This window comes from Accipiter gentilis, chromosome 24, assembly GCF_929443795.1.
Source record: "Accipiter gentilis chromosome 24, bAccGen1.1, whole genome shotgun sequence".
Classification (NCBI taxonomy): domain Eukaryota; kingdom Metazoa; phylum Chordata; class Aves; order Accipitriformes; family Accipitridae; genus Astur; species Astur gentilis.
In genome coordinates, this window is record NC_064903.1 from 8,074,024 (window position 1) to 8,095,100 (window position 21,077).

The window sequence follows — 21,077 nt, forward strand, 5'->3', positions numbered from 1 at the left end:
CTATGGAATGTTTAGACAATTAGAACATTTAAAAAGTGAAAAGATGCATTAAAAGCAGCATTTATAGAGTTCAGCAACGGAAATGTGTAACGTTGCTGGCATAACTTCACACCTTTCAGTTTGAGCCTGGCACGTGCTGTTGTACCCAGCTGGCGTTTCAAGAGGTTGTTTTATGGCAACACTCTTTACTCTGGCATGTATGAAGCAGGGCCCTGAGACTGCAGATCCTGCAATCAAATCTGACTTTCTGTACAGAACTAATGAAAATGCCTCCTAATAGAGCTAGTGAGAATGGAAGTTTTCTCAGGGGAGCTGTCTGAACTAAGCTGGAAATACATGGCCTGTTGGTTGTACCTCGTACTGAATGCTGAAATCAAAATCCTACAGGCTGTTTTTAAAGCAGAAATACACAATGCCAATTATTACATCAGTCCATCTGCTTGAAATACAAGAATACAGCAATTACGATATAAAGCCCTTTCTTCTTAATCCAGAGATTCCAGGCAATGCATAGGAACGCCTCACCTTTTGTAAAACCCCTTACATAACTTTCGACATAAGCATTCATTACTGAACGTTTTTTTGTTTAACTGAAACAGCATGAAGTAAGAGCTAATAAAGATATTAAGAACAGGTAGAGTCCAGATAAAAGAATATCTTAATTTTTCAAAGCAGTTGGCAGTATGCCAGAACTGGCTGGAAATGAGATACTATTCAATTGTTTTGATTTGTCCCAGAGCTTCTCAAGTATGCCTTCGTGACAGACAAACACAAGTAACGGGTGTTTGGACACTTCAGATGAGGTAGATTGCTGACAGTCTCTGCTCTTTGTTGGTCATCATGTCCTACTTGGTTAATGTACAGTCTGATAAGCTGCCTGGCACAGTTCTTCTTGCTTCATCGTTCCAGCCAGTCGCTGTTGAAGGAAGGGATCAAGTGGCAATGAACAGAGTAAAAAATAAGCTAAACCCCATCCATTTTCTCCAGCAGTTTAGAAGAAAATAAAATTTGTGCGTGCTGCTTCATGAAACCACTGCTTTTGTAACTCGCTTCTTCCCCTTTCACAATAAATTCTCTTTGCTTTCTCTGAAAAAGCAGTGGTCTTACCAAAGTGTAATACTTCCTTCCCAAGAGGCACGGATGCTTAATGTTAAGCTTTGTCTTGCATTACTGCCAGTTTTCTGTGTACTTTTTATTTATTATTATTGTTCTTTGTGATACATCATGTTGTAATGTACGGATTAATAATTAAAATAGTGTTCAGTTCCTCAGGATATGTTACGGACTCTTAAGAGTCAGATGGTTGGGTCCACTGAAGGGTAGGTTACAGCCTAGCCTAGTTCCACTACATGACAGCCTTCCAAAGCTTCAGCTTTTGCACAGTGTTAACAATTACTTGGACCGTTTTATGCCTAACTGTTTTTGCAACAGCAAAGCATACTATACAACATAAACGTGTTCTATATTTAATATTCTGTTAAAGTTACACTACAGAACTGCATTTACAGGCATTCACTCAGAACATGTTATACTCAATCTATGCACTGGATAACGTTCAGACATTGGAGAAAGATGATATAAAACCAGAAACTTTGGGGGATTAAGTATCACATTTAGTTGCAGTAAATAAAAACAAACACCACTATTATGCAAGAGTATTTTATTTTCTGCCTTAAACAAATAAAAGCACATTTCCAATTTGAGGTAAACGATTAGTAGTAGTTTGCAGAGTATAAATGTCTCTAAAAATAAAATAGCAACACAAAGGTCATGACAAGAATTACATTTGTCTCTAGACCTTCATTAGGTAGTTCATACAGTACCACTTTACGCAAGCTATCTGGCTCAAGCAACCACATGCTTCATTTGAAGGCCCGGTGTAACCAAAAGAAAATGCCATGACAGTGTTAGGACTGAGGGAAAGTCAGTCGTTCTCACCACAGATGGTCTCAGGCACTTTAACATGTTGTGTCAACTTGTTTATGAAAGCTGCTGTTGCACAATGCACTCTACTTCCAAACAATTTTGCCTAGTTTACACCTTCCCACTCAGGACTCAGTTCATCATTTTTGTCCTGTTGCCAAATGGAAACAACTCGTCTGGACAGCCGACAGCCAAACCAGAGAAACTAAATAGGGGGGGAACTATACCAGACAGGCACCCAAACTGAATCACTTGGACAAGAAACACATTTACGAGTGATCAGCAAATCATTAGTTATCTGCTTCGAATTTCTGAGAAGGTTTTGCAGCAGTATTTTGGATGATGGAGCACATTTACATTTGTCCTTGGTCAGATCCATTTACCCAGGCCCCTCTGGCAGGAGACTAGGTTACATAGTCAGAACAAACCTAGTAATTACAGAGAGATGTGAGCTAAGAGAGCAAATAAGTAAAAAGCAATTCAAAGGTCAGGTCCCCCAGGTATAGCATTGCTGGTTATGCATGAGATGATTGTGCCATTTCTTTTAATGGCAACGTTCCAAAGCAACAAAGGCCTCAATACAGAAATGGCTTACACCATGTTAGTTTATTTTGTACAGGGAACTTGTGTAAGTTACATTGACTGGTAACATTTGTCTGCTAGTTAAAGCTGCATGTACAAGAGCACTTGTTAATCATGCCATACTAGCAAGTCTTTTTTAGGCCTAGGAATCAATAGCAGCTGGTCGTCCCTGTTTAATATCATTTCACTGAAGTTCACAGAGGGAAAGTGAATGAATAGTAGTCCAGTCAAGTCACACTTCATGGTGTACCTGTTTTTTAGGAATGCCTAGTTACACTCAGTATCTAAACCTTTGTAATACTTCAGATGTGCTTTAAAAGTAAACAAAGAATATTAATCCATGCATAATTATGCATGACTGAATACATCAAGTATTCATCAGTCCTTATTAACTTCCTAAGTATCTAAAAGTGATTTAACCTCTCAAAAAGTCTTAACTTTTTTTTAAAGCAGTTAGTGTTTCATCTGTAAGTTGCTATGTAACTCCTTAAAAGCCAAATTATCTTACATAATATTGAATTACATTGCACCACAAATGAGTACGATGCTTCATGGACAAATTAAATATAGTCCCTTTTCTAAAAGAATTACAACCCAAGGCCCAGATCCTGCAGAAACTAACACAAAACAGGATTTAGTGGAATTTGTGTTGCATATGTGAAGTTAACTCTTGTGCTTGTGTCCACAGTGCTAGGTTGTTAATGAAAAACCGTGATTTCAACCTATTCTGCACTAAATGGTGATAGAAGAAAAACAGTAATAGTCCTTTATTGCCAAAATTGCAGTTTACTTTTGCACAGACATTTTTCGTGCATACTTCAGATTAAGCAGGTTTAAAGGAAGACAAATCTTAGACCTTTAGTAGTTTACCACTGAATTTGAAAAGGAAACCTTTGAAAAGAAACAATTCACTGTAACTCTGGACCCTTTGTAAGCATTGCTGCTGTTGCAACTTGTAAAACAGAAGTGGAATGTTACAAATGATCCTCTACGATTCAAAAATAGATTGGTCCTCACTGCACTCTCTAGTCTTTGTTTGCATCCTGGGCATCTTTTTCTTCTTCATCAGAGTATACAGTGGGTTCCTCCCCTTCTTTCAGCAGCTTACCAACATGGTGATATTTAACTGGTGAAAAAGAAAGAATCCAAGTCATAATTCTGCCCTGAAGATGTACCTTTTTTATCTCCTATGTCTGTTTCCTGAACTAACAAAATGCCTATATTAGAATGAAACAGCTCTCAGCGACTTGTTGCAAACACTGGGGGGAAGGTGAAAAGCCAAAATCAACTACCTGAACTACTATTAATGTTGTAGTAAGTGTAAGAAACATGCGAAGTGCATGTAACCTCCTATTGCCTAAGCCAAAAGGTGAATGAATGCAAAGACACATGTAAACTGAGGGACTCATCCAACAAAAGAAACAGAATCCTGGATTAGATTATTTCTCTTGCCAATGTCAAAGCTCGTTTTCAACCAATAGCATTGTTAGAATATTTACGTTGTATATTATACACGCACGCACATGCACACATTTGCACAATTTTCAAGGGTTTTTATTTTTTGTAATATATGTTGAAAATATCCAATAGGACAGAAGAAAGATCCTTTCTTCCAACGATAAAGACAGATCTGTTATCCGATTATGCGGCTAAGCCTCTGCCTTATTTTATATCTTTTTGAACATGTAAAAACACCAAGATCATATACATGTAAGAACTGAGAGCTATGCTATGTTGCCCATCTGTCAACTTCAACAAAGCAAAAGATGCCTCTGACTACAGGTATTTCGGACTACCGTTGTTGTTATAATTAAGAATTTAAAGCAACTAATTGCCAAATTTACTAGAAACATAGTAATAAAGAGAGTGCAGTTCACTGTCAGTCCTGATGCCCACCTCTTGAAAAGGTAGATTTAAACACTCGTTTAGGTCAGGTATTTAAGTAGCATAGCTCTGGTTTCTGCGACATACTTGTTAGCATCATAACACAGCCATTCAGTGTGGCATGATTAACAGTCTTAAGACAGGAAGAGCGCCAAAATAGTAGGGCCACATCAGGTCACAATCGAGATGTTCTAACGACATTATGTGGAGGAAAGCTCCATTCTAGCTAGTGATAGTAAATCTTTAATACCAAACACCAGACTTAAAACCAAAACCCATTTGATTTCCACTGTACAACTTTTTTGTATATGCAATTTCCATCATATATATACCTGCAAAATTCACCAAGGCAAACAACTGATACACGTAACTTTTTGTCTTAATGGAGCAGAAATAATCCCTTTGGTGTTCACTTGCCTAAAAGGCATCATGAGATATGGAGGAATTATTTTTCATCAACAAGATATACAACAGGAGAAAAAACCAAATCATACCAGTGGGCATGCCCTGGTACAAGGTCAATATAGGAATTTCCATAAAACTGTGGTTTGAAGTTCTCCTTTTTGAGCAGCAACTTGAGGCACACAACACAAAACAGTTGGAATTGCCTTTTTTAAACTTTTAATACTAAGCATAGAAAAACAAGGCAACTATGAAAATTACTTCCTTCTGTTAATTTTAGAACAAACATCTCAACTGTGCAAGTTGCCTTTTTTCTTCTGCCATTCTGGCCATCACTGGCACGGTAACGACCAGGCTGTTTCCAAGCACAGAGGTGGCATTTGCCCATTTCTGATCACCTTCTAGGGGAGAAAGTCAGCTGGGTACAGTTGTCCATGAATCTGATAAAGCCACCAGCAAGGCCATGCAGAGCAACTTATTTAGAGTTAAAAAAAGTTTTATCAAGAGCTCCAAGGGGAAAAGGCCTAGTTTAAACAGACTTCAAAACTCAAAAAACCCAAGAAGTAGTAATTCAAACGTAACTCTTGTTTCTGAGAAGCTGAACAGGACATAAGCTTAATTTTTCAGAGCATTAAAATCTTATCATCTCTACAGATAGGTTCTTAACTGTATCAAAAACATGCTCTTTATTTCCAATTCCTGTCAACTTTTTGGGTGGTCTTATAGATCTTATCCTATGCCAGAGTGCTTTCATCTCTCCTACTGTTCTCTAAGGAGCAGAGAGGGAGAACGCAGAAGGAAAACCTGACATTTCCCTTGATTCTTTTGAGTAACAGTAATTCTAGTAATACTTAGTAAACTGAGTATTAACTCAAAGTAAGTTTCCAGACTGATGCTTCCAGCTGGTAACAGCCTTTTAAGCATTGCTTCCCTTATTACGCACTAGTTAGCTACTTCTTTGTAAATAGGTTTAAAATTGCTTACAAGTGAATTGTGACTCCCAGTCCCTCAAGGCCTCTTGCTGTGTAGCGTTGAGATCAGAGAGGTCATCATAATCATCCCTCAGAGCCTCCTTATCCAGGCAGAAAGTGGCAAGACCTCGGGATGCATCTCTTCCAGCAAAAATCCCATACGGGCCATCTTCAAAATAAAAAACATAAGCAGCATTATTACAGAGGTAATGGATGCTGTATGACCTTCATGGATCAGAGTCCCCAGACTGAAACGGATCATGGTTCCTACCCCGACCTGTGAGTCAGAGGTGCCTCAAACTTCTGAAACATTTTTAAGTTTTATTCTTGGTAATAAAGGAAAACAGAGGAAGAGGACAAGAAACAAAACCATGGGAAGAGATACTGAGTTTGCTGAAACATCAGGACAATGAACGGTGCATGGAACATACGAACAGGGTAAGAATAAGCATACAAATTGGGAAAGCACATCCTTAGAAAGAGGAACAGAGGAAGCCTTTGTAATTTGCAAGTCTGAGGTGAAAGGGAATTTTTCTAAGAGATGCTCCTGACTTAAAGAGTGAAAGGATGACTTGACAGAAAATGTGGTGGAGATACTAGAAATTACCAACTTGGAAGAAATATCTGTTAAAACTTTGAAGATGCAAGATGAATTCAAATGATCAAAACACGCAACTCGCAGTAGATCAGAGATAATCTTATCAAGACAGACCCTTGCTAAACTTCATTAATGATTAACCTGCTTGCACGACAAGGCGAAAACGGAGACATCACAAGTTGCAACTAGACATTGAAAGTTCTTCTTAAAGGAGCTTAAAGAAGTTAGATGTGAACTCTGGTTACTGTAGAGAGCGTGCCATCTTCCACACCTCCCAGAGTGAGCTTTTTCCTAAATTCATCAGAAGAATCTTACCTTTCCGTTAAAATGAAAACCAAACTAGCCAGACACTGTTATGAACCATTCATCAATTACCAAATTGGATACAACAGGCAGCTTTTACTGTTGTCAAGGAAGGTAGTATCCAAAGCATGCTCCTTAAATCAAGTTGGTTTTAGTTTGCACGAATACAAATCTGCACACCTAACTCAGCTGTATGTATCATCTTGACTGCTCCAGAATGCAAAGGTACAGTCCAGCACCATTCCACGACAGTCTCCAGTCAGTGTTTGTACCAAAAGTAATAATCTCATCATGCTTCCAAAGACGTGGTGTCTCTTGCACTATTCTCCTTGTCTCTGAGTAGCACTGGCAGCTCACTACAGCAGCTACCAGCTGCCTGCACAACTCAAGAGTGGTTATGCCAGACAGATCCTGGTACAAATTAACAAGCCTCAGTGAGGCTGTTCAACAGGAGCGCCTCTGTTAAAAATAAAAACCCATGCCCTAGCGGAGGTGATTAAATTCTTACACCTGGGTGCACATACTCCCACCCACCTCATCACTAGCTGCTCTGTAAGTCTCTGCATAGCTTGTTCAATCTTTGCAAGTTTGAACTGCCTGCACTCCTGAGGCTTAATCTAAATGGTTAGGTATTCGGCATATATATTATGCAATAGATGGATGTCCACTAGAAGTTGGGAATGGAATGTAAACACTTCGCTTCTGCTGCCCGGCATCAGCCAAAGGCACCCGAGGCTGACGAAGCCGCCCAACCCAACAGCGGCACAACCCCTTACGGTGCGTGTAACCTGCGCTGGGAAAATAAAGGCAATAATAAACAACGTAGGCTGGCAAAACGGGAGTTTTTACAGCATCGAGGCCCGACACCGGAGCCCAGGCGACAGCAGTAATCCTGCCCTCCGCCTCACCCGGGGAGGCAGGTCTCTCCCAGCGCTGCCGGTTGTGCGATCTCGTCACAGGCCGAGCTGCGCGCACCCTTCCCAGCTCTAAAGCAACCCGAGTGCTTTCCAAATCTCCGGATCCTGAGCAGGGGCGAGAGGGCACGGGCAGCTTAGCCCAGCGTTTACCCCGCAGGCCAGGAGGCGGGTTAGGCATTAAGGCGGAGCACGCCGATCCCCGGGCCGCAGGGAACAAATTCCCCCGCCAGCACCGGCCCCCCGGCGGGGCCCAGCCGGGCCAAGCCGCCGAGCCCCCCCCCCCCCCCCGCCCCCCTCCTCCTCGCCGTGATCCCTCCGGCCAGCGGCCCCGGCCGGGTCCCGGGCACAAAGAGCCGGGGGTTCCCGGGCTGGGCCTGCGCCGCCGGCCCCCGCCCGGCCCGGCCCGGCCCGGCCCCTCACCGGGCCCGTAGAACTTCCTGGCGCGGCTCACGTCGAAGACTTTGCCGTTGATGGCCATGAGGATGCGGGGGTCGCGCACCCCGTCGTAGGGCCGCAGCTGCGCCAGCGTGAAGTCGCGGCGCTTCATCTTAGGCAGCGGCGGCGGGTCCGCCTCGCCCGCCGGCGCCGCGGGCCGCTCGCCCCGCAGGATCTGGTAGAGCAGGAAGAGGCAGAGGCCCAGCAGGCTCAGGTTGAGCGGGGAGCCCACGATCTCCAGCAGCAGGCCGCCCCCCTCGGCCGCCGCCGCCGCCTCCTCCTCGCCGGCCGCCGCCGCCGCCACCTCCTCGCGGGCCATCGGGCTCGGCTGCGCTCCGGCACGGCGGGCTCTGAGGCGCGATGCGGCGGGCGGGAGGAGCCGGCCCGCCTCAGGCAGCGCTGAGGGGGCGGGACGCGGCCGGCGGGCGGCCCCGGGCGTGTGGGGCCGGCGGCGGCGGCGGGAGGACGGGACCGAGGGCGGGAAGAAGCTGAGGCGCGGGCGCGGCTGCCGCCCTCAGTCTGAGGCGGGCTCGGCGCCGGCCGGCTGCTAACCCGCCGCCGACGGTAGGTGGTGGTGTGAGCCAGGCGATGGCGGCGGCCGCCCCGAGAGCCCGCGGCCCGGCCAGGAATGGCTGCGCGGGGGGCGCCGCCGGCCGCCGTTCCCCGCCGAGGCGGCAGCGGGTCTGGTCAGGTCGGCACCGCGGCACACGGTTTCACAGAAATGTTGGCAAAAATAACCTCGGCGTCGCGTTAGACCCGTGTCCCTGCCCGGCACCCGCTCCTCTGTGGCAGGGCGCATCTCCGCCTTCCTGACTGGGCAGTTTCTTCTCGCAGTGCTGGCTAGCGATCGTCCCAAGCTCACAGTGGGAGAAAAGGGAGGGAATTACCAGGCTTCTGGGTTTTTTCCCCTTCGGGTAATACCCCCCGGCCCCCCAAAACCCACAGAAGCGGCAACCACAAGGTACTATTAAGAAAAAGAGAAGTGTCCAGTCGTGGGCTTCTTTATTCAGCCGCCTTTTCAACGGAGATTTTGGTGAAGTAAAACATAAGATGAAGGAAGTACTAACTCGATGTACCTACTCGATGTGGTTGGTGTTCACATGGAGCGACTGGAGCCCTGAATACAGGTGAGTACTGCTGCTGTCATCTGCCCCTTAGTATCAGGTGTGAGAAAGCAGAAATGGTCTTTTGGGTCTCAGCAGTTGTCTCTGCAAACTGTGTCCTCACCATCCTTCAAAACCAATGCCCAGTCAGAATATCGTCGTTCCCTCTACACAAGTGAGTAATGGCACTCAGGGTGCACGTGGAGAAGAAATGCAGCGTACCGACCTTGATCCTGCATTGTAGCTTGGCAGGTGGTTTGTAGCCCTGCTTCAGCGGATGAAGGCCGCTTTGACTGAACCTACCATTGGGATGCTTAGTTAAATAAAATCGAAAGGTAGCTTGGCAGGTGGTTTGTAGCCCTGCTTCAGCGGATGAAGGCCGCTTTGACTGAACCTACCATTGGGATGCTTAGTTAAATAAAATCGAAAGCAGTGCATTTCATTTACTTTCTAATTCTCAGTGTTAGGAAAATGGTAACCCTGTGGGCCACCGGGGCTACCGATAGAGTTTTGCCTTTTGGGATACGCTCAAGACCTCTCAGTACTATGGTGTTTAAACGTTGCAAGGTAGGATGTTTGGTTCCACCTGCTGTCTGATTTGGGAAGCTCCTCGTTTTATTGATCAGCCCTTGGACCTTGATCTGTCCATTTACGTTATACACTGACGTTTGCTTCCACCGGCTGTGTAACTTGAAAAGCTCATTGTCTCACTGATCTGATGACTGAGATTTGTATTTGGAAGTCAGGTAGGTCTGCGTTTCGACCCTATTTAGGATACTAGATAAATCTCCAAAACTTTAGAATTATTCAAACTAGGAGCTGTATTACCTAGATGACAGTTAATTCTGCTCAGTGTAGACATGACACTATTACACTTCATTGTCTCGATATAACACGTTAGAGGAATAGATGTAGAAAAAACAGAAATTTGGAGGGAGATTTTAATTTTTTACAATACATTTTGTTCAAGAGAGAGGAAAAAACCCAGACTCCAAAACAACCCCAACCCTGAATTTGACCGTGAACCAGACACTGAAGGGAGGGAAAAAGAAGCTCTGTTTATGCCTAGTATCCTACAGAAACCATCCAAGAACAGTTCATTCTTAGATAAAGATGGGCCAGGAAACATTGCCAAGATTGATAGAATCTCAGGTTATCTGCCACACGAGCACTGGTACTGCAAGTTACCGTTGCCCAACTTCAAGCTCTTTTTTTTTTTTACCTTGCAGCGTATAAAAAAATACTCATATGCCTTAGAATGCATCTTACTTCAGAAAAAAATAAGAACAGATATTTAGAAACAAATAGGCATAAATAAAATTATGATACGAGTCAGAATTATCTAAATTCATGAACCCTTTGTTATACATTTCTCGCTAGCAAGCTTACTTGGCAATTCCTTTAAAGGGAACTGAGGTTCTAGTGAGAACAGAGTTGGCCCCAGCTCCAGTTAAAGACCACAGGCATTAGCTATGCTCCCACACAGGTTTTCCTCTCCATTCTAGAGACAACAACAGTTTCCTCCTTGAAACCATTCTGTTAAACAACACCTATGAGATGGCTTGATAAAGCAGTTCTAATGCTGTCTTCTTATTAATTAAAGCCTTGGAACTCGAATAACTTTCATATTCTTGCAAATCAGAGTAGTTCAAACAGTTTTAAAATACTCCTACTTTTTTTTTTTTTAATATATATCCCAGCATAAATCTGTTAGAGATGAAGAAAAAGTAGCTCTACTACACATCAGCATTCTTCTTACTGCTCAGTTTCCACTTTGGAACTTGTCTGGTAGATTTAATGAATATTTAATGCTTCTAAACAAAGTGTGTCTTGCCTAGGTTCCCCATGATATGCTTTACCTTGGCTGAGTACATGGAGACCATTGTTGCCAAGCTGGTTTTGGTCCTCACATTCTCTCATTGTTCCTTTGGAAACCCTCCGCAGGAATTATTTTCTCTGACTTACCTGATTGATTATTTTAATTCAAACTATGACTGTAAGAAACTTTTTGGAGGTTTGCAAAGATACTGATGCCTAATTTGCGTTACTTGTGAGCAGATTCCCAGAGCTGCTGGTCACCTGGAACTATTGCTGGCTTTCATTCAACCTGCAAGGACCCAGGGTTTCTGATAAACAGATGAGGTATCTTAGTCTTTATGTTTACTGAGAACTGGCGGCTAATAAAACCACTGGCAAGTTAGATCTGTACTGTCCAGCCTAAAGTCTGATTTGTAACTCCCACCTGAGAATTTGAGAGACTTCAGTAACGTACCATAGGATTGCATTACAAACAGCTTGTAACATCAAGTAGCAGCCATAGAGAGAAGTTTTTGCCTTGTGGTCCAATGGCCTCTTGGAATCTGTAGACCTCTCTAAGTAAAGAAACTAAAAAGCAAGATTAAATGTGCCTTGCAAGGACACAAGGAGTTCAGGCCTTTGAGAGAGAGGCAACATATTATATGAGACCATCCGATACCTTTACGTAGGCAAGCTCTATCGTGCCTGCTTGTTTCTCACAGCTGGTGTAATACAGCTATTACTTTTCCCTCTTTTTTTTTTTCTCCCCCCCCCCCCTCAACCCGCACCCCCAGTAACAATTTAACTTACTAACAAGGAAAAAGAAAGGAATGATGAGACGCTGTAATCTCACTGTTCTTTTACTGACTAGTCACTACCTATGCCAAGAAAACAGAACCCCTCCCTAAACTGCAGCAGTCCAGTAGGTCAAATGTACTATCCTAATGCTGGCAGCAGGCGTTATATTAAGCTGTTGTTAGAGTGGGTCTGTTCCAGGTGGAGAGCAGGTACCTGACCTAGGAATGCCCTGAATTACGTCTAGTCTTCAGATCAAAAGCACAGACCAACTTTCTGCTGCACTTCCTTTTTTTTTAGTTTTTGCTTCCATCTCCATCACATTTATGTTTATTTTTCAGTTGCATCTTCTGACTTTCTAGCTGTGCTCTTCATCCAGCTAAGTGCGAGAAGAACGAACTTTGCAATGTGAAGATGACACTATGCTGAAGGCTATCAAGATCCTGTCATTCCTGCAGATATATGTGTAAACATCTGCAGCATAAAACAGCTCCAGATGGGAATTTTTACCAAGTTTTAGAAAATATGTCAGAGAGGGGGGTTGGAAAGGCAGACTGCTGATGCTGGAGAATTGCTTTTCTCAGAAACATAGTGATGTGAGCTCGTGACTAAAATCTTCCCCCCACACACACCCCCCGCCTCATCTTCCCCCTTACTTGCTTGTCTTTTAGGCTGCCAGGACATTGGTTTTCAATTCAGTCATGCTGAACAGGACTGACAGTCACTGTGACAAGAAAACTTGCTTGGTCAGTACATACAGCAACTACACTAGGAAGTTTTGGAGATGTCTTGTCTCTTAACTGTAGATGAAAATCCATGTGTGAATTCTCAGTATGGGCTCCTTTTTTGAAAGGCAGCAGATGTCAAAAACAATCTGGACAAGCTGTAGATACTTCTGGAAGAGACAAGGAAAAAAGAAAACATAAGTCTGCCTGTGATTCTTGCAATGTAACACTCAGTATCGCTAGAAAGCACGCTGACTGACACTGAAAGAGTAAATAAAATCCCTGCCTTCTGACAATAGCTCCTTGGATTTGCTTACAGGTCTGATGAACCAGGAGGGTTTTATGTATCAAAAATAACTGGATGACATGAAGGAAATTTGGTGCATTCACAGATTGAATCAAATCAGTAGCGCTGTTAGAGGGAGTAGGAAATGTTATCTCTGCTCTGTTAGCGTCGCATAGGGAAAAGGTATTAATTGCATGTACATGTGTTCTTCACAAGGACCAATTTTTACTTACACTGGAGACATTCACTGTGCATTTTGGAATGCATGAGCCATCTTCACTCATGTCACTATATCCCTGAAGCAGGGCCTGTTATTTCTTTGCCGCTACGATGGAGTGCTAGTTCTGCTACAGAGCAGATCAGTCTGTTTAAACGTGAATTGACAACCAGCTTCAACGTTAATAGATTTAAAGGTTAGAAGAAGGGAGGTATCAATAAACTAGAATGGTAGAGTTTTCTAGGTGTAACCTTGCAACATTTTAGTTGCAGAAATGCAACAAGATAGGCAAGGATTCTCATCTCGGTTTGCGTTTATTTAGCTGAAGTCTGCTTCTGACGCCCTAGCTGATTACAAAGAGGGCTTTCACAGCCTTTCTTTGGTCTGCTTTAGTTAGGTCGTCAAATCCAAAGCAGCACAGACAAGACAGGGGGTGACGGAGTAAAAAGAAGAAAGCCGCAGTAGGCAGACAGGCATGTGGAAGGAGTATCACTTGCTTTTTTTCCCAAATCATCTAGGTGTCTAGTTAGACTAGATACACTTCCAGGTGCAAGCCAAATTTCTCTGTTCCACAAATGATTCCTTTTATCTTTGGCTTTCTGATTTTATTAAGCCATTGAAGATAGTTCAGTCGTGCTTGGTTTGACACAAAGTTAGAGTGCTAAATAGCGATCCAGTGGAATCCAGTTTTCAACACGTTAAGGAAGCAGCCTGACAGTTTCCCAGCCTGACGCGTTTCCAGCTGTTGTAGTTATGCGACGTCCTCGATGAGAAAATCCTTCAGAGCCTCAAAGCCATCCCACAGCCCAAGAGACGTTACGTGAATTACGTTTGCTGAGAAGATGCCCTGCACCGTGCCCCAAACCTTCTAGGCGATGCGCTGAACGCAGGCGTCTTAGGTCAAGCTTGATGTTTTCGCAAGCAGTTGTGTCTCGGGAGCGAGGCCGCAGAACCGCCCGCTACCTTCACGCCGTAGGCTTGCCTCACGCCGCTGAATTATTGTGGCTCTCCCAGGTCTGAGTCTGCCGGATTCCACGGACACCAAACCCGTGGGGAAGCCTCGGAGATAGCACAGCCTTCCCATCCCGCAAGGGCAAGAGAAAGAGCCGGAGCTCCTGCCGTATCCAACCCCTCCGTTTTCTTTAAACGCGGTGTTTTTCCCAGGCCAAGAGCAGCTTTCCGGCAGAGGCACTGCCGCCCGCTCCCACGGCCGGTCCCAGCGCGGCGGAGCCGAACTCGTTCCGGGAGGGGGACGGGGACTGACCCGGCTTCCCGTGGGGAAACCCGTTCCCGCCGCCGCTCCCCCGGGTGTCTCTGCTGCTCCGCTCGCTCCCACGAAGGGCCGTTCCCCCCCCCCCCCCTCCCGCCCCGGTGCGTGGGAGGTGGGGCCTGCTACCTGCTGCACGAGACCCGGTTCCCCGGGGCGCGCGCTGGGTGCCATTGGGCGGCGGCGGCGGGCGAGGGCGCGCGCGGCCGGGGCCGCCGCGGAGCGGGGGAGTTCGGGCGGCGGACGGTGAGTGGCGGCGGCGGCGGCGGCGGGGGACGGGGGAGGGAGGGCAGCGCAGGCGGTAACCGGGAGGAGGAGGGCACGGCCCCAGCCCGGGCAGTTCCCGTACCCGCTGTCCCGGTAGAGTCCTGCCCGCGGTTCTCGCCGTCCCGGCGTAGCGGGGCCGTGCCGGTGAGGGCTCCTCGGGTCGGGCTTTGCGCAGGCGAAGCCCCCTCTGCTTGGCGGTAACGGAGTAAGGCGAGCGGCGTGAGCTCGCCGCGATGCGCTCTTTGTTCGGACGCGTTATTCAGCGGCTGCTGGCTCACGTCTCCGCAGCCCTGTCTGTCGGGCTGGGTTGGCATCCTCAGCCGTAACCCACGGACGTGCAGTCTTTCAGGGTCGGATCTCTGCGTTTTGTGCCCTAACGCAGTTTTTTAACCTGTGCTGGTTAGCCGGAGTAGTCGCAGTTATTAACGAGAGCCGGACTTTATTTTGTCTCCTGCATCGCTAGTGGAACTGCTGGCTGTCTCCCGGGTGTGAAGCCCTAACGCTGGTGTTGGGGACCGAGAAGTGGTAGGGTCTTGTGGAGGGAGCAGATGGGAAGCATAACCTGTAGTAGAATGAAAAGACACCCACTGTGTCATTTCTTTCATGATTATTTTGCAGATACACGCCATAGTTTAAGATCTTACAAACAACCGTACGCAGGAGAAAAGCCTTGATCACATAGCGACTTTGATGAATTTCCTCTGATAACTATCCTTGGGCAAGTAGGAGTGGCTCGTGGAAGGGCAAGTGCTTTAGTCAAGGTAACAAGCTGCAGGCAGCGTATGAGCACAGAGTATCCAAGATCCCCAGCCAACCACCTCCGGTGTTTTCCATAGTCTAGTCCAACTGCTTTCTTGGAAATGTCATTTGAAAAGTCCCTTTCCCCTTCCAGCCATTGTGCTGTGTCCTTGCAGTACTTCCTACGGAGATCCCTCTGTGAGTGGACTCCTCTGCCTAGGCCCATGCAATCAGCAGAGCTTGTCTGATGCAGATTTGGGTGGGGTTTTATTAATTTCAGACCTGGTGTAGCAGACTGGGGAGTTGGAAGGAGGTAGCCTAGTGCACGTATTCTGAGCCGCTTGGGATTAGAGTCACTGTAGATCTTTGACACTTTGTGTTGTCCTTCTGATATTTGGTGGAAACTGAAGGAGGTTACAGGTAACTTGAAGTATACTGTTAGGAACCTTTACAACAGAAAGGCAAGTTTTGTGGCTTTATCTTTTATTAACAGCTTCATGAATATGAGTTTTCTATTTCTTTTTCTCTCACACAATATAGTAAATGATAATTAGGACTCCAGTACCTCTGCAGTTATGTTATGAGAAATGCAAATATATATTTGTCTTGCTGTTATAAAACAAATACAATATAAAATTAAACCAGTGGTTTCATGGTCATGGAATCACTTTTTGCACTGTTTGGTTGATCGGTTGTTGGTAGTTTGGACTTCTAGCTATATAATGTACAGACCAGTACATTGCTAGTGCTTCAGGCCAATTCCTGAAGAACATTGCAATTGAAAAGTGACATTGACCTAGTGAAATTGCTCATCTGTTTCTGACGAATGTCAGTAGATGACTTACCACAAGATCAACACAGTTACACTTCTCCAGACTGAGCTCCTACATAGTCATAAAAAAATGCAGCCCCATTGCACAGGTAGGGTGTGAGGTTTGCAAGGATTCCAGAACTATCCAGCCAACAGAGAATTTGGGTCTATATCTGCAAAATTCAAAGTTGCCTTGGTTCTTACTCACTATAGTATAAGAAAGTGCAAAGCACGTCTTACCCTGGACTTTATGACTGACTCAGGTTTCGTATATATATAAATTTATGCGATTATGTATGTATATAAATGCTTTTTCTACTATGCAAAACCACGTTACGTGGATGTTACATGAATCAAAAGTAAACTCCTCCAGTTTTTTAGATCATTGTGAGTTGGAGGACTTTTCCACTTAAGCTGTTCGCTTGTGTTTTCATCAAAGATTTGATGGAAGTTTTCTGGAAATGATATGTCACAGATTCCTGTGACCACAAAGATGGAAATATGCCCGGTGCAGATTTGATGACTCAAAACTCTTTCTCCTTTGGAACCCACAGCACAGGTTTTTGGCTGTATTCAGACATTTGAGAAGTAGATCCCCTTTTAGACTTCTTTTTTAGTCTTTCTGGGAGCCAGTAAGTGCAGACTTAAGCAGCAGAAGTTAAGTCTTACCACTTAAGAATTTTTACTGGCATTGGCTTCTGTTTCAAACTTAGTATTTGTCTCCACTTGAAATGTGTCTTAATTTACCAGTCAGAGAGTTTGCTGCAGACAAAGGCACAGCTATGTTTTCTTTTACTAGAAGATGTATGACAGTCAAAGAAGAAAAGAGAAATTGTACTTGGTCCAAAGAGCTGCTTAATACAGGTCTATTTATTTAAATTCTAAATAAATTTATTTAGAGATCAATGGTTACTTAGAATATTTCAGAAGAAAGCACTAGCTGCAAGTGCAAATACTAGGATCATGCCTAAGCGTTAAGAGAAGGGATAAGATGTTACTCAGTTTTGAACAGCTGTGAAAATGGGCACTCAGTGAACAATACTTGTGTACGTGGGAGAGAGTCTAATATGTTTGATACCAACAAACACATCTTTAACAGTTAACCAATTTAACTGCTTAATCTCTGCTAAAATCCACTACAACTTGGACCATAATGCTTACTGTATCTGATACTGTTGAAGTGTGTTAGAGGTTCATTCGTATTTATTTATATGAACACTCTCTCTCTCTAAATGAAAAGAAAGTACACATTGGTTTAGCAAACTGGGGACTTGATTTTTATCCCCCCCCCCCCGAGGATTTTCAGTAATCCTTATGTTTGTACTGTGGACGGTGTACGTGGTGTGGTTGCTCTGAGTATCTTTAGTTATGTAACATAAACATCAAGCTGTGCAGTAAGTCAAACAGGGGACAAAGCAGCGTGACTGTAGTCCCTGTTGTACATCAGACTGCAAGCCGAGGCTATGACAGGAAGAGTTGAATTCAGTGGAAAGACTGTCATTGATTTTAGTGAGCTCTGGATATGGCCCAAACTCAAGAATTGGTGGCTTGACTTTATTGGAATGCCACCAGCATCATGTTGAGTCATGCATACACAGATACATATACATCCTTTTAAAGTTTAAAATAGCTTTCAAAAGGAATGCCAATGCCACAAGCATAGATGCCGTTTGAATTTCATCAGTTTCTTCTAAATGAATTCAAACACATAGCATGAGATTTTGTTACTTGACATTGGTTTTAGTGCAAATGCAGTCCTGTCCCCTCATCATTCCCTCAGATGAGTTTCTATGCCAATTCTTATGTCTGTTTAAAGTCAATTTATTGTGTAGTTTAAGCATAAAGCTGAATAGATTTCTCTCCATCTGGAGAGGTTTATCTCCATATCTTTGGTTGACGGCTTATATGTGCAATGGAAGGAGTGCTACAGGTTAGAACTTGAAACCACCTCTTTGGCGAGCAGCAGACACTGAGATTTGCAGCTGATGTTATTAACAAGGATCGTTTTAACTACTATTCCTCCCTCACACTCCTGCTGACTATTGCAGTTCCCCCCATAAATCTCATGAGATCTCATCAGGTCATAGCTCGTACAGCCAAGCAATCATGCAAGTCTCTGAACATTCTTCTGATGAACCAAAACCAGACAAAACTGCCAAAATACATACTGGGACAGAAAGCTTGAAAGCAGAATCTTTAATGATTCAGAAACTGAAAATGAAGAGAGCACCAAATATTATTTCCAATATACCCACTTGTTTAAACCATCACAGTTTTGCTGACTCGGGAATGATGAATCTGGGGTGCTTCCCTACTCTAAGCTCTTAAAACTGTAAGAGGTAATGAGGATCTTATTTCACAGCTTCTTTTTGAATTGCTGCTTAAAAGCCTGTGGGGGAAAGTGGAGGTTAGTGCACATACTTATTTTGCTCACGACTTTGATGCCCTCTCTAGAGCTAACCTCAGCGTAATGGTATGTCAAGGAGTTATACAGTCTATCCTGCTTTCACTGCCATTCTTTGGCTTTTCATCTGCTGTTCCAGCCCTTTCTTCTTTCTGCTGAGCATGTATTTCTTCAATTTAAGTTATATTTACTAGTAAGAAGAGGCTGCCATCATTCATAGAAATCTGTTAAATATTATTGCTATAATTTTGCCAGAAAATGTTACAGTAGCTTGCAATCAAATGTGTCCTTTCCTTTCTCCCAGTTTACACTTTGTGAGACCATTTTTGTATTCCACTAGATTATATGGGAAGGATACCTGCCAGCACATAAGGGTTTAATGCTGCTGGTTTTGTTTTACCTTTTTTTTTTTTTTCTTTTCTTTTTTTTACTTCTTTTTTTTTTTTTTTTTCTCTTTGAAGATTTGTAGCTTAGAAGAGTTGGAGCTGCAGCCCTTACTATGCGATCTGGGGACATTTGTCTACCCTGGATCACAGTATCTGGTAAACCAGCATCTTTTCCCAGGCCTTTTTCTGACTTGCTACAGATGACTGCGGCCAGATAACAGGGGTCTAAGGCTTTTCCTCACAATGTCAGGCTAAATTTTATCCCTATGGTTCAAGAAACTATTCTTATATTCCTAAACACTGGTAATGACAGGAGGGGGGAGGTTTAGAGAAGATGCATTCTGTCATCCTGTTTTCTTTCAAAGCAGTGTCAGGATTTCTGAGTTCTCCTGAATTTACCCTCTGATTTTTTTATATGATACATTTCATTATCTTAGTAGGAGGAAGTGAAAGGGTGAGGGAAAGAGAGCAGGGGAGGTAGGCTTTGTGGTTTACTTGACATTTGAGAAATGGTCCAATAGTTTCTCTATAAATTTAAACTATAGGGCCATGCTATAATTACTTAGGAACATGCTACAAGCAGGGAGTGTGTGTGAATGGTGCTTGCTTGATTTTGTTGCTTTTTCAATCTATACGTTCAAGTCTGCCAGCAAATGATTTAACACCTCATAGGGAGCTTGTGGATTTATATAATTGACTCTTTAAATCTTAGTTTAAAAAAAGGGAGATGTCAACACAATGTTATAGAGAATAGGGTATAGAAAACCTCCTGTGCATTAGGAGAGTAAACTCAGCTGGAGATGCCATTTCAGAATTGCCTTGTGTACAATACTAATGAAAGTTCTTTCCAAAATCCTTCATTCTTTCTTTGCAGATATATTGAGAAAGACCTTATTTACAGATGCACAAACCTTTAAATTTTTAAAGATTTTGGTCTTTTGAAAGAGACGTAGCATGCAGGTATTCCACATCAGAAAAAAATTTCAAAACCGCAATGCATTTGTGTGCTCTTAAGAGTTCAAGAGCAATAGAATGAGCAGAAGAATGTTAGACTGTTTATACATGTTGTTAACTGCGAGTATGTACTTCTTTAAGTATTTATTTTTTTAACACTTATTTTGGTTTTTTTGGATCTATCTTTCGTGCATTATCACTTTGTTGCTACTGTGCTGACTGAAGAGTGGATTTAATAAGAGTTAACCTCCTGAAGCTGTGGGTTCTGCAATAATTAAAAATGATATCTTATTGTACAAGAAAATACATTAAAATGTTAAGGTTCTTACAATAAATCAGCTTAAAGTAAGAAATCTGAGTCAAGGAAAGACTATCGTTTATCTCAGAAGTTTTTGCTTTAGTTGATTTGTCAAGCTTCTAGGCTATGCAAAAGGTTTTATGTTATCTTTTAATGCTAAGCAGTGTAAAATCATGTTAAATAGAGGAAAGAGGGGAAAAAAGGAGCAAACCAGCCATTATTGTTGTGATGAGTCTGAAGAAACTATGGTATAAACGATACCACCACAACTTTTGTGGATTGGATTAGAGGAAAAAAAAGGAATACAAGCAATTTACATGCTCTGATTCTACATTCTTCTGCTCTACTGGCCCTCAAACTATGGCTATTGCCACTGCTCTTCATTCTGCAGTTACAAGAGGGATAAAAACAGGCACAGGGTATGACTTAGATTTTATTCTACTATACATTACGCAGCATCAGCACAATCATGTCCCCTCATTCCTCCAAAGGAAAAATATTTCAGATTTTGAACAGATTTTCATTTTGGTTGAAGGTGTGTGACATTTGTAGTGTCTATGGGACTCTTCAGAGATAAAGTATTTGCTGGTTTTGCAGCTGATTCTGATCAAAATAATAGCTTGATCATATCACCAGTATACCATTTTTACTGATGACCAGTGGTTATTCTGCAACATTCAATGGCATTTCCTTTGGATGTTTTTTACTAACATCCCATTATATTTAACAATTAGATGTGAATTCATGGTAAGAAAACTTTGCACAAACTAGGAAAAAAATTCAGAAGTCTTATTACCATTTAGTGTTTGGTTGCAGTTGCCTTCATGAAATACTAAATTTCATCCGCAGTGAGAAAATATTACAATATAGGTATTGTGTAATCAAGAAAGCAGGGCAAATCCATCTTGTAACTTAGCTCATCGACCTTTAGTTGCTTTTAAATACTACCTAGTCTTATACACATTGTGTGTAAATAGTCCTCAGTAGATGGAGGTCTTGCTTCGTATTTTCATG

The 21,077-nt window shown here is 43.3% G+C and overlaps 2 protein-coding genes across 2 annotated transcripts in view; one reads left to right on the forward strand and one right to left on the reverse strand.

Moving 5' to 3' along the window:
- Window positions 1-1,645: 1,645 nt before the first annotated feature.
- PGRMC1 (progesterone receptor membrane component 1) lies at window positions 1,646-8,444 on the reverse strand. Its single transcript, XM_049827500.1, has 3 exons — window positions 8,001-8,444; window positions 5,776-5,931; window positions 1,646-3,631 (listed from the first exon to the last, which is right to left on the reverse strand). The coding sequence occupies exons 1-3, from the start codon at window positions 8,332-8,334 to the stop codon at window positions 3,531-3,533; spliced, it is 591 nt and encodes a 196-aa protein (XP_049683457.1). The 5' UTR covers window positions 8,335-8,444; the 3' UTR covers window positions 1,646-3,530.
- Window positions 8,445-14,432: 5,988 nt separating this feature from the next.
- The window catches only part of KIAA1210 (KIAA1210 ortholog), a 90,826-nt gene continuing 84,181 nt past the window's right edge, over window positions 14,433-21,077 (forward strand). The window contains exon 1 of the mRNA XM_049828224.1: window positions 14,433-14,451. The gene's annotated coding sequence lies outside the window, so the exon portion shown is untranslated. The remainder of the gene's footprint in view (window positions 14,452-21,077) is intronic.